At 38.4% G+C, this 13633-nt stretch overlaps 1 protein-coding gene across 12 annotated transcripts in view; it reads right to left on the bottom strand.

Moving 5' to 3' along the window:
* Nucleotides 1-13633, bottom strand: part of LOC120055693 (disks large homolog 1-like) — a 234941-nt gene that overhangs the window by 40306 nt on the left and 181002 nt on the right. For all 12 annotated transcript variants that reach the window (XM_039003593.1, XM_039003595.1, XM_039003592.1 and 9 more), the window contains 2 exons: nt 7688-7844; nt 6733-6835 (listed from right to left, as the gene is read on the bottom strand). In XM_039003593.1, the coding sequence (XP_038859521.1) occupies nt 6733-6835; nt 7688-7844 (260 nt within the window). The remainder of the gene's footprint in view (nt 1-6732; nt 6836-7687; nt 7845-13633) is intronic.

Here is a 13633-nt window from a genome sequence, read left to right as displayed (position 1 = left end):
CCGATTGGCATGGCACAGCTCTCGATGAGTCAATGTAATCATTAGCAAAGCGACCAGTTACATACAATTTACAACAACAGGTTGAAGTCAATAGGGGTTTCTTTGGGTTCCCAAATAAGAACAGAACAATAGACAGCACCCACATCGCAAAAAATTACCATCCCAAAATGATTTCAACTATGTGAACAGAAAAAGGCTTCCACTATTTATGTGCAGGTGATAGGTTATGTGATGCGCAATAGACCCTGCTGAATGTGGTGGTATGGTGGCAAAGTGGAACGCACAACTCTTTCATTCTACAGAACAGCAATGTTAGCCTATAGGTTTTGAAAGATTTTGAAAAGCTGTTGAAAGGTTTTGAAAGCTGTTGAGGATGGATGGCTTGTTGGTGAGTGTTGCCTACACATTTGAAGTATATTTTCCATTGCTAAAGCAACTTAAATTGTCCTACTGCTCCTCTCTTCATAGCAATGTTTTTATTTTTGCTGGTCAAGCCACAACTGAGCAAGCCAAATAAAACCTTTTGGCTGTACTCAATCTCTGACACTAGCACCTCTTCCAGTCTCTGAAAGTTTTTTCCTTCGCTTTTTTTGGTTTCGTGGGGTACGGTGTTGTATTTTCCACACGGCTTTAAAGCGATGATTTTGACCATATGGTTAATTAGAGTAGTTTTGAAATGCAAACATCAAAGTCATGCACTAGCACATGAACAATTGGTATTTATCAATGTTATCTCCTACCGGTGTGCATATGACGCTCGTAGGATTGTTTGATAAATCACACTTTTTCTATGCGTACGACCATTCTAAATTCCGTTAGTAAGTAGTACGTTAGAATAGTTTTTACGCAATATTGATAAATGACGCCCCAGGTGTTTACATTTGTTGGATGACAAAGGTATTTGGTGATGCACACCAGTGGTGGGTTTTGCTTTGAATGAACCCCACACCTAGTGTAAAATATGGTGGTGGGTCTTTAATGTTAATGTTATGGGGCTATTTTGCTTCCACTGGTCCTGGACTTTACCCAGTAAAAGGACATTTTAGGCAATAATCTGTTTGCCTGTGCCAGGAGGCTGAGACTTGTCCAAAAGTGGATCTTCCAACAAAACAATAACCCCAAGCACACATCAAAATCCACAAAGAAATTGTTAATTGACCACAAAATCAACATTTTGCAATGGCCATCTCAGTCTCCGGACTTTAACACCATTTAAAATCTATAGCTTGAATTGAAGAGGGCAGTCCATAAGCATAGACAAATGATATCAAGGATCTGGAAAAATTCTGTATGGAGGAGGAATGGTCTAAGATCACTCCCAATGTTTTCATAAAACATTTTAGAAAAAGGCCCAGTGCCGTTATCCTCGCGAGGTGAGGTATTAAAAGGTATTGAACACAGGGGTGTCAATAATTTTGACCACTACCCTTTTGAGAGAAAAAGTATGACTTACTTCTCTGTGCAATTGTATAAGTAAAAAATAATATAATTTCCCATTTTTTGTGAGCATACAATATAGCTCAATATTCGATTTTTATTTTTTAACAGTCATTTTTGGTCATCTTTATCAAGGGTGTCAATAATTTCAGATCCCACTGTACATGTGCAGGTAGGTGATAAAGGGAGCGCTTACCTGACGTATACATTCCGTTTAGAAAAAACAAGAGCGAAACTAACAATACATAAAAAATTGTGTCAGGGGCAAGGTCCATCTCATAATCTCCATAACACATTTACTTTGAACTTCAAGTTGAGACATATCGATCACATCTTACAATGTTTATTGCATTCATCAGCATTTCCTTACACCTAGACTTAAAATAAACCCTCAAGTCAGTTGAATCAATGACCTTTTCCGCATCTACTGTATGTATTAACATTAGTTTTGGCAATCATGGCCCGAGAAAGCAAAATATCTTAAACAATGAAGGTAGACAAAATACTGTAGATCAGCTGAGCTATTCATTGTTTTATTTTTTTAAGTAAACATGAAAATATACAATAAAAGGGGAATGCATTGAAGTGCATACTAGTTCTTAAATGACATTGAGGGAATGGCAGGGTGAAATCTCCCCCATTTAGCTTGAGTGGACCGTTGTGCTCAGCAATGGAATGTCATCTTAAACTGCGGATCCCGTTTCACTGCAAGTGGAAAAAGTGACCACAAAACCTCCCGTGGAAATATGATATGGGATTCACGTGATGTCATAACAAGTCCCATCAGGATAAAGACATTCAAGAAGGCCTGATGTTGCAGTTACAAATACCATGCAAAGCGCTGACATGGTTCCCTATTCTACATAACAGAAAAACAAGTATGTTCTACACAGTGTATTTCTAACACATTGTGACGTTGCACTCCACTGAATGCGCTCATGGTTGGAAACAGACCAGGGTTCAGATACTATTCTAAATCAATACAAATACACCAGCTGTGTTTGATTGAGCTTGCCTGTTGCAATGGAACCAATTGACAAGTGCAAACCCTGCCCACCTGGCACTCCAGGCAGGCTAAGGCAAACGGTCAAAAAATTAAAATGATTTCAAATAGTGTATGAACCTAGGTCTGTCTGGTGGGAGATTAATTAGAAAGTCATTATATTTGACAAAGATAAGCAGGTTCACAGTTGGAAAGCAGTTCCGTTAGTAAGCAACTGTTACATTTGACCATTTGTAACGTGACATTACCCACTTTCCAACCGTATAATGGACTCACTTATCATGAAGGAGATTGGTTTGTAATGTAATAATGCACCATTATAATATGGATAAGAAAAGACAGACCTGGGTTCAAATACTATTTGAAATCTTTCAAAACGTTTAGCATTTGCTTTAGCCTGTCTGGAGTGCCATGTGGGCGGGGTTTGCCGTTTTGCGACTATTCAACTGGTTCCATTGCGCCATGCAAGCTCAATCAGGCCCAGCTTAAGTATTTGACATGATTTCAAATAGTATTTGAACCCAGGTCTAGAAAGAGACAAATATAAGGTGGAAGAGACTCCCTGTAATGCAATAAACCCTGTACCTTCTCCAAAACCCCCAACAAGAAATGCCTCATTTATAGCATTTATTTTCAGATTGAGATTACACCAAAACAAAATCAATAGAATCAATCCAAAAGCTAATTCATTCATAAAACACTGCAACAATAAATAAAAATAAATAAAAAACTCAAACCCAGACTCTTTCGCGCATAAACTGCACTGCTAACTACTAAAGCACAGTATGACTTCTTAACACTATGTCAATAATAACATAACTCGTTTGTATCTTTTCTCTGTTCCTCCTTGATGTTATTTAGTACTTACAGAATGCTCCCTGGAACATTCCAAGTGAGGCCGGAGGGGGGGACAAGGCTATGACTCCGATTGCTAACTAATTCTACTCCTGATAGTTGGTGTAGTCCATGGTCCTAGCAGTGTGTGAAGCAGAGCCTTGACTAAACCAGCTCGAGCCAAGAGATACAGTAGAACAGCGGGGTGGGGAGGAGATCAGCTTTAATATTGCAGATAGATTGTAGCTTCCATCAATAGAATTGTCTGCATCATTTCCAAATCACCCATATATTTCTTTGTATATATACATATATATATGTATGAATATATGTATGTGTATATATATATATATATATATATATGTATGTGTATATATATATATATATATATATATATATATATATTTATATATATACATATATACACTACCATCACTCCTGTGTTCCAATGGCACATTTTGTTAGCTAATCCAAGTTTATCACTTAGCTAACACAACGTGCCATTGGAACACAGGAGTGATAGTTGCTGATAATCGGCCTCTGTACGCCTACGTAGATATTCCATTAAAAATCAGCCGTTTCCAGCTACAATAGTCATTTACAACATTAACAATGTTTACACTGTATTTCTGATCAATTTGATGTTATTTAATGACAAAAAAATGTGCTATTCTTTAAAAAACAAGGACATTTCTTGTTTTTGACTCAACTTTTGAACGGTAGCGTATATACTGTCCATCTGTGTGTGTGTATATATATATATATATATATATATATATATATATATATATATATATATATATATATATATATCTGTACAGCCTTCTGTACAGCTGTCGTTATAGACGACTAATATCTCTGGCTTTGATTTTATTTGATACATGTGACAATATCATCGTAAAGTATGTTTTTTCAATGTAGTTTTATTAGATTATTGAAATTTTTTCGGGACGTTAGGCGTGTTGCGTTGTGTGCCTTTGTTCAGGAAGGAGAGCTTAGCGCCACTTTGCTAGCTTTCCGTGCTAATTGACTGGAGAAGAGGACATTCTAAATCCAAACAACGATTGTTCCCGACAAAGGACCCCTTGTACAACATTCTGATGAAAGATCATCAAAAGTAGGACCCATTTTATGATGCTATTTCATATATCTGTCGAACATGTGAAATAGTCGTTTGCGCCCAGATTTTGGGTACTCTCTCGCTATACCTAAGCTGGATGTCGTAATGAAGTTATTTTTAGAATTCTAACACGGCGATTGCATTAAGAACTAGTGTATCTATCATTTCCTATACAACATGTATTTTTTTGTAACGTTTATGTATAGTTATTTGGTCAGAATAGTTGAGTGCCATAAAAATATCCGCACATTCTGGGAAAAAGATGCTACGTTAGCACAATGTATAACCACTGATTTCAGCTCTAAATATGCAAATTTTCGAACAAAACATAAGTGTATGTATAACCTGATGTTATAGGACTGTCATCTGATGAAGCTTATCAAGGTTAGTCAAAAATTATATATCTTTTGCTGGTTTATTCGCTATCGCTAACGTGCCTATTGCTATCGCTAACGTGCCTTGATGAATGAATGCGGTAGTGTGGTAGGCTATTGTAGTAAGCTAATATAATGCTATATTGTGTTTTCGCTGTAAAACACTTAAAAAATCGGAAATATTGGCTGGATTCACAAGATGTTTGTCTTTAATTTGCTATACACCATCGATTTTTCAGAAATGTTTTATGATGAGTATTTAGGTATTTGACGTTGGTGTCTGTAATTACTCTGGCTGCTTCGGTCCTATTTGTGACGGTAGCTGTGATGGTAGCTGCAATGTAAAACTGATTTATACCTCAAATATGCACATTTTTTGAACAAAACATAGATTTATTGTATAACATGTTATAAGACTGTCATCTGATGAAGGTTAGTTTGGTTGGTTCTTGGTTAGTTAGGTTGGCTTTGTGCATGCTACCTGTGCTGTGAAAAATGTCTGTCCTTTTTTGTATTTGGTGGTGAGCTAACATAAATATATGTGGTGTTTTCGCTGTAAAACATTTTAAAAATCGGACATGTTGGCTGGATTCACAAGATGTTTATCTTTCATATGCTGTATTGGACTTGTTAATGTGTGAAAGTTAAATATTTCTAAAAAATATATTTTGAATTTCGCGCCCTGCACTTGAAGTGGCTGTTGTCATATTGTGCCCGGCTTCGGGCTTGCAGCCCAAAGAAGTTAACACCATCCATTTTTTATTTTTAATTGCCATATATTTTCAACTGTGCTGTGATGTTTCACAAAAGTTCTGAACCTTTCTATTCTCATAGTTTTTCTACATATTGTACATTTTTGCTAAAAGTATTATTATATTATTGATCGATTGACTATGACTTTTCAAATTAACCAGCAGAGTTAATATTTGCAGAGTTAGCTCTTTCTCTGAAAACCCCCACTCAATAATTCAACCCCTCTTAGTAGCCCCTGTCCTCTCAAATATAATTTTTTATTTCCCATCTATCCTTCTATCTTTCTATTCCCCATCTCTCCCTCTCTCAACCCTGAGTCATGTTCCAACCATGTCCTCTGAAATATTTGCATCAATAGCATTTCTATCGATCCAGTTTTAATTAATGAGTTCTCATTCAGTGTCATCACAAACACATCTGCAGAGTAACAGCGCATGATGTAACCCATGTACAGTACCAGTCAAAAGTTTTGTTTAACACTTTTTTGGTTACTACATGATTCCATATGTGTTATTTCATAGTAGTCAAAATAAAGAAAAACCCTTGAATGAGTACATGTGTCCAAACTTTTGGACTGGTACTGTAAGTGCAGATAACAATGGGCTTACAGTAGACTATTTAGCATCTCCACAGAACACAAGGTGATTACTTGCCGTACGTAGTTTTAGCAGCCATTGGTAAAACATTACATATGGCATTCAAGCTTGCAATAAGGCTCAGTAGATATACATATATGGAAATGTCAGCTTAAAGCAAGCTTGCTGACATTAGATTATAATTGTTCTCATCAAATTCTCATCGAATGTCGTGAAGCTTGCTATAAGCAGATATCTACTGTGGTAATTCAATTACACAAGAGCACCATACTAGTATATCAAAGCAGATGTTTGATCCAATAGTAGTCCAACTCCTGATGCAGTTAGCCACACTGCAGTAATATGCCCAGTCAGTCAAGTGAAATCAGAGAGCGCTTCTCCACATGGTAAAACAATCATGTCTGCTTTATTACGCTGCATCTCTAGCTGTGTGAACTACCTGAATATGCCCCAGTGTTGTGTTCAGTGGGAGCAATAAAGGAGTTAACTTACTTTGAGGCCCGGACTCTAGTCTAGCAGTGACACTCACACCTTCAGAACCGCATACATAAGTATAAATACGAAGAAAAACATGACAGTGATGCCCCCCGCTGATGACATCACATAATGACTCACCCTCTGGTCTGTAGTGGGCCACGATGGTGACAGTCTGCCCAGCGTTTTTCAGTGCCGCCGCCGCCTGCTCGTGAGTGGCGCTGCGGAGGTCCACCCCGTTCACCTGCAAGCGGGAAAAGCAGAAAGGAGACAAGTCATCAGGTTCATGTTCATGCTAATCAAGCAACCTCACTCTCACAAGACTTTAGTCAACCAGGCAAGTATTCGAGAACACATTATATTTTACAATATCGACCTGATCAAGTGTAGCAAAGCAGACAAATGGAGAAAAAAGTTAAACTTAAAAAGAAAAATATCAGTGCCTTCAGAAAGTATTCATACCCCTTGACTTATTCCACATTGTTTTATTGCAGCCTGAATTCAAAATGTATGAAATATTTTTTTTTCTCACACATCTACACACAATACCCAACTATGAAAAAGTGAACATTTTTCAAATTGTGTTAAGACATTTTTTACACTTAAAAAAAACTAAAACATTTGATATAAAGGCTGTAACAAACAAAATGTGGAAAAAGTCAAGGGTTATGAATACTTTCTGAAGGCACTGTATACAGCAGACAACATGAATAGGGTGTAACACAGAGCATTAAAAACACAATGGGACACAAGTGGTACTAAAAAAACTGTTCAAACAGGTAAGACTGGAGCTCATTTTGACTATCCCCAGTAGGCGAAATTGGTTGTAATGACGACATTGCGACGAGCTTGGCCAGCTGGGTACAGTGACTTACACACGACTGGCGATGATGGAAATATCTGTGCGAATGGATTGAAGATTGTATTTGCACATTCCATTTTGTGTGTGTTAGTGTAGCATGTCTGTGCCCATGTGTGTAAGTGCAATAGTGTGTTTGAAGATGTTCTTACAGAGACAGTGTATGGCGGTGTGTGTGTGTGTGCTCGAGTGCCAGCATGAGTGTGCACTTGTGCGTCTATGGCAGGTTATCCTTACAGAGACGAGGCGGTCTCCTTTCCTCAGCTCGCCACACAGATCTGCAGGTCCCCCTGCCAGGATGAAGGAGATGAAGATGCCCTCTCCGTCCTCTCCACCCACTATGTTGAAGCCCAGGCCCGTCGCCCCTCTGTGGAGCACCACCTTCCTGGGCTCTCTGGGAAGACACGACAAAGAATAATGGACAAAGTCCTCAGTCAGATTATTTCTCCAAAGGAATATGGTGGTGGTTGTGAATCCTCGTAGTAAAATCCATAGATTAAAAAACAAAAACATCAAAAGGTAACATTTTATATTAAGTATGCTCTTATACCTGTGTAGTAACAGTCACAGTAGTAACAACATCATATTAACATATTACAAAACAATACACACAACACTGCTATTGCTACTACAGTGCTTGATTCACCCCTCTCACACTACATACTGTAAATCTGGCAATTTCATTGGAAGCATTCCAACAATTATTGGTACTGTATTGGTATTTTTGCAATGAGCTTTTACTACAAGTTTTTCTCTGAGGAGTAGACCAGAGAACTCTCCCAAAGGAGCATGCCATTGCCCGACAAACACACCAAAGGCCCACCTTGTCTCCAGAATAAAACATTAATAAAGTTCCCACGCTGTCGAGTTTCTATTTGTTTGACACTGAAAATATTGTTTTGTAGCTAAAAGGGCAAGGGTCATTATAACTGCGCTATAACATCAATATTTTGAACTATTGAACCAATACATGTCATTTTAATATACAACCACTAGGGGGAAAATGGCCATGTTAATTCTCGTGATGTGCGGATACAAGGCTGGAGAGATGACATTTTACTATGTATTACTTAGGCACAATCTGGATGGTTCTTCATCTCTTAAATGCTTAAATCTTGTTTCAATCACTATTATATATTACCCATTGATTTTTTACCACTAGAACCACTTGGCCTCAAGTCATTCTGACTGCAACATTCTAACATTTCATTCGTTTAGGTTACTGTAGGCTATACGTAACAACAAAAACAAACAAAATCATCTGTTCAATCAATTTTGTTTGTGGAATGCCTGTTACAACTATGAAACAGAACTTCAGTGCTGGAAGACGGTAATAGCTTATTTTTATGACAAAATAAAACAAATACCCCAACTACCAACACCCACAGTCAGCAAGACGTCTTGTCAAATATGAAAACATCACTAGCCTAAACATAAGCGGCAAGTAGCCTTGATAAAGTGAAAATCTGCACAAACGCAATAATGCACAAACGCGATAAAGTGTCGATATGACAGCAATCGAGCTCGTGCCAGTGCGTCTTCACACAACGGCATCAGTTGGATTTAATTTAGCGGTTATCCCTTGTCCTAACAGTTGACACAAATCTTTGTAACTTTCACTTGCTTGACACACTGACAGACCTTTGTTTAGTTGTAGTGCATAACAGTCTCCGGTTCTCTCTTTATTGAGTCCCCTTTGTCTTGTCATTTTTCAGCACCGCTGTGCAGGTGCCTTATTTTTGCGCAGAGGGAGCTCCCGTCTCACTTTGTTCATGGTGCCGGCCAATTGTCCATGGTCACATTTCTCCCCTTGCCTCAAGCCTCATCACCACATTCTCTGGCAGTTGCTCACCTGCTGCCCGATGTGGATCTTTTCCCAGACATTGAAAGCCAGCATGTACAATTAAGCATGCGTTCACTGTGTAGCCTACTCCAAGTAGGCCAGAGTAGAATAATGAGACTGATTTTTGGATACATTCCACTTTGATATTATAATTAGAACAGATCAAGACAATAGAATGGCCCGCCCTGTTCTTCATTCACAATTGGTAATTACACAATTATGGATTGTTCGCTTCCACTCGCTCATCAACTCACCCATTCTCTGCATCATAATTTACATAATTTATTTAATATGTTGTGTGTGTGAAATTTGTGGTATTGTTTAGTTTAATTTTTGATGCAATTATTGGGGTGATCATCAGCTGGGCACTGCACTTTCAACTGTCGGAAGGAGTGGAGAAGGCCCTACTGTCGGGGGAAGGAGTAGCTACGGGAGAACGCCATTATAAAAATGACATACCCTCCTAAAACTGGTTATAACGGAAGGGAACATGACTTTAAAAATGGCAGAGTAACAACTTTTTTATTCAGGAGCAGTCAAAATGACTGCTTTAGCAGTTCTAGTGTTAAAAGGGGCCATCTGCAGTTGCTACATCCAATTCTTGACTTATAAATTAGTTATACATACCAATTGATTCTTGAATATACACTACTCAACAAAAAAGTACAGTGCCTTCGGAATTATTCAGACCCCTTGACTTTTTCCAATTTGTTAGGTTACAGACTTGTTCTAAAACGGAATAAATTGTTCTTTCCCTCATCAATCTACGCACAATACCCCATAACAACAAAGCAAAAACAGGATTTTTTTTTTACCCATTTATAATAATGAAAAATAAAAAACGGAAATATTACATTTACACAAGTATTCAGACCCTTTACTCAGTACTTTGATGAAGCACCTTTGGCAGCGATTACAGCCTCGAGTCTTCTTGGGTCTCTGACTTCCTCCCTATAGGCTGTCTCGTCGTTGTCGGTGATCAGGCCTACCACTGTTGTGTCGTCTGCAAACTTAATGATGGTGTTGGAGTCGTGCCTTGCCATGCAGTCGTGGGTGAACAGGGAGTACAGGAGGGGACTGAGCACCCACCCCTGGGGAGCTCCAGTGTTGAGGATCAGCGTGGTAGATGTGTTGCTACCTACCCTCACCACCTGGGGGTGGCCCGTCAGGAAGTCCAGGATCCATTTGCAGAGGGAGGTGTTTAGTCCCAGGATCCTTAGCTTAGGGATGAGCTTAGAGGGTACTATGGTGTTGAACGCTGAGCTGTTGTCAATGAATAGCATTCTCACGTAAGTGTTCCTTTTGTCCAGGTGGGAAAGGGCAGTGTGGAGTGCAATGCAGTGTGGAGTGCAATAGAGATTGCATCATCTGTGGATCTGTTTGGGCGGTATGCAAATTAGAGTGGGTCTAGGGTTTCTGGGACAATGGTGTTGATGTGAGCCATTACCAACCTTTCAAAGCACTTCCTGGCTACAGACATGAGTGCTACGGGTCTGTAGTCATTTGGGCAGGTTGCCTTTGTGTTCTTGGGCACAGGGACTATGGTGGTCTGCTTGAAACATGTTGGTATTACAGACTTAATCAGGGACATGTTGAAAATGTCAGTGAAGACACCTGCCCGTTTGTCAGCACATGCCCGGCGCACACGTCCTGGTAATCCGTCTGGCCCCGCAGCCTTGTGTATGTTGACCTGTTTAAAGGTCTTACTCACGTCAGCTACAGAGAGCGTGATCACAGTCGTCCGGAACAGCTGATGCTCTCATGCATGCCTCAGTGTTGCTTGCCTCGAAGCGAGCGTAGAAGTGATTTAGCTTGTCTGGTAGATTTAGCTCGTATGATCAATGGAAACAGGATGCACTTGAGCTCAATTTTGAGACTCATAGCAAAGGGTCTGAAAACATATGTAAATAAGGTATGTTAAAAAAAAATATATATACATATACACACACATTTGCAAACATTTCTAAAAACCTGTCAAATGGTTCAAAAACTTGACTATGTCGTGACTACACCATACACAACAGATCTGTTAAACATTATTGGCATTCCAAAGACTAGAGGTTATCTACTTTGGGTCATGCTGTATGCTCTTGTCAGATCAGGGTCGTATTAATTAGGAACCAAACTGAAGATAGACTTGACATGTCCAATAAATGTTTTCATTACGGTTTGATACAATTTACTATGGTGTGCACTAATGAATACAACTCAGTTTTTTTTTCAGGGGCTGGAGTGATGTCCTCTGATTTTGCTCCCCTCATAATGAGGCCCTCTTTGCTATGCATGCCAAACAACCCCTCCCTATATTGAGAAAAAAGAAGGGAGGAAAAGGGAGAGACAGTAGCTAATTTTCCAATCAATTGGCGACAGATTTTCAAGCACTCTACAATCCGCATAAAGAAAATATGTGCATTTTACCACCAGCAGTGTTTCCACGAAATTGACTTTTTGCAGACAAAAAGCAGTGCGTGATGACGTAGTGCACACAAAATGTACTTTTTCACTTACTTTTTTTATGTACCTAATAAAAATCTCAAGTTCAGTGTTTCCATTGCATTTTCAACTGATAGTTTTGTCACAAAAACTAAGGGTATACTATATTTTAAAGTGAAAGACCTATGAACATTTATAACTGCTAAAATTATACCTTATTTTAAAGTGACACTGACCATTAACAAATGAGTTACCAACATTTATAACTTCTGAAAATATAACTTAAAAGTGGAAACTTTCTGTCCATTTAATGAGTTGCCAACATATGACAGCATATGTCTTCAAACATGCAATACATAGTAAGAACAACATGTAATTGAATAGAAGGAAACATTGGGAAAACAATTTTAATTGCATTGACTCAAATCTGTAGCATGTTATTGGTATAGTGAGTAGCCTACCTAATTCAGATAAAGACACCCCTGGTTTATCTCCATTTATTAACATTACAAGTCAGAATAGAAATGTACAACAGATTAACTATTTCAAATACAAGATAGGGTCTCATCTGTTTCTTTCTTGTTAAGCATTTTCCCATCCTGGAGTATGAGACATTATGTGAATCTGTGGGAGAGAAGAGGAATTTATGCAAATTTAACATAGAAACTCTAGCTACACATAGTTCTAGTATCATTAGCATGATTTCTACCATTTAGGCTTAGCTAGTTAAGTTATCCACTGCTAGCTAATAATAATAGCTAGTTAGTGTTTAAAAACTTCTTATGGCTGAGATCCCGTTAACGGGATCGATTTGACAACATCCGGGGAAATTTCAGAGCGACAAACTAAAAATACAACATCGTAACATTAAACATTCTTGAAATACAAGTGTCTTACATCCTTCAAAAGATTAGAATGTTGGTAATCAAACTGCATTGTCCGATTTAAAATAGCTATTACAGAAAAAAATGCCATGCTTTTGTTTGAGAAGAGCGATCAACAACAACAAACTTTTTCCCGCCATGACAGGTTTGACACATTCAAATCTGAAGGTAAAATTATGACTTACATTCTGATATCTTGCTCTTATTTCTCCTCCTGGGGGTCCCAGTGATCAAATGAAGTGCCGGTTTCTTTGATAAAATCCATTTTTATAGCCTAACATGAAACATTTTGTAAACCGCTTGTGTCGTGAATTCCGTCTCTATCAACTTTTGACGAAGCATTCGATGTAATTACACACACTAAACATACGTTTATCTAGTCATGGTTGGTTTCATTGCAATCCTCTGGATGTTTGTAACACAGCCATACTTGATGGTTCTTTTTGCGGGGCGTATTGACCGAAATGAACTGATTTGAAGACAATGAGCAATGACCTCATTGCGCACCAATAATATTAGCGAAGGTTCGTTGATGGATGGTATTTCTGCCCAATGATCTTCTGGAAATCTAGCTTGGTAGATAGCCAATGAGCTGAGGTAAACGCCAGTATGTGATGGTTATGGGTTGGAACACCAGTCCTTGTTAGTAAACGCACGCGTAACGAGCTTCATTCACCATTGACGATCAGACTTGTTGCAGGCACACGCGTTACGCACAGCAGTATTTTATGAAGAGTATTTTCAACGATTTTATAGAAAACATCATGGCGAATAAATCAGGAAAAGCGAAGTCAAAGTCAAAGTATACAGATTTGCACCAAATTTGAGAAGAAATAGATAGGGAAAGTGAGACAGATTTGTTGCTAGAAGATGAATCTTTGAGTGTGCATAGTTTTGACTCACAGACCAAAGAGATGTTTCTGCAAGGAGAGGACATAATTCTGGACTAGTAAGTGTTAATGCCCTTGTTTGAAATATAATTAATTAGACATTTTTTGGCAAAAATATATATATATTTTGTTG

The sequence above is a fragment of the Salvelinus namaycush genome, chromosome 11 (assembly GCF_016432855.1).
Source record: "Salvelinus namaycush isolate Seneca chromosome 11, SaNama_1.0, whole genome shotgun sequence".
In the NCBI taxonomy this organism is placed as follows: Eukaryota; Metazoa; Chordata; class Actinopteri; order Salmoniformes; family Salmonidae; genus Salvelinus; species Salvelinus namaycush.
The sequence above is the reverse complement of the archived record's forward strand: the minus strand, read 5'-3'. Positions and strand labels throughout refer to the sequence as shown.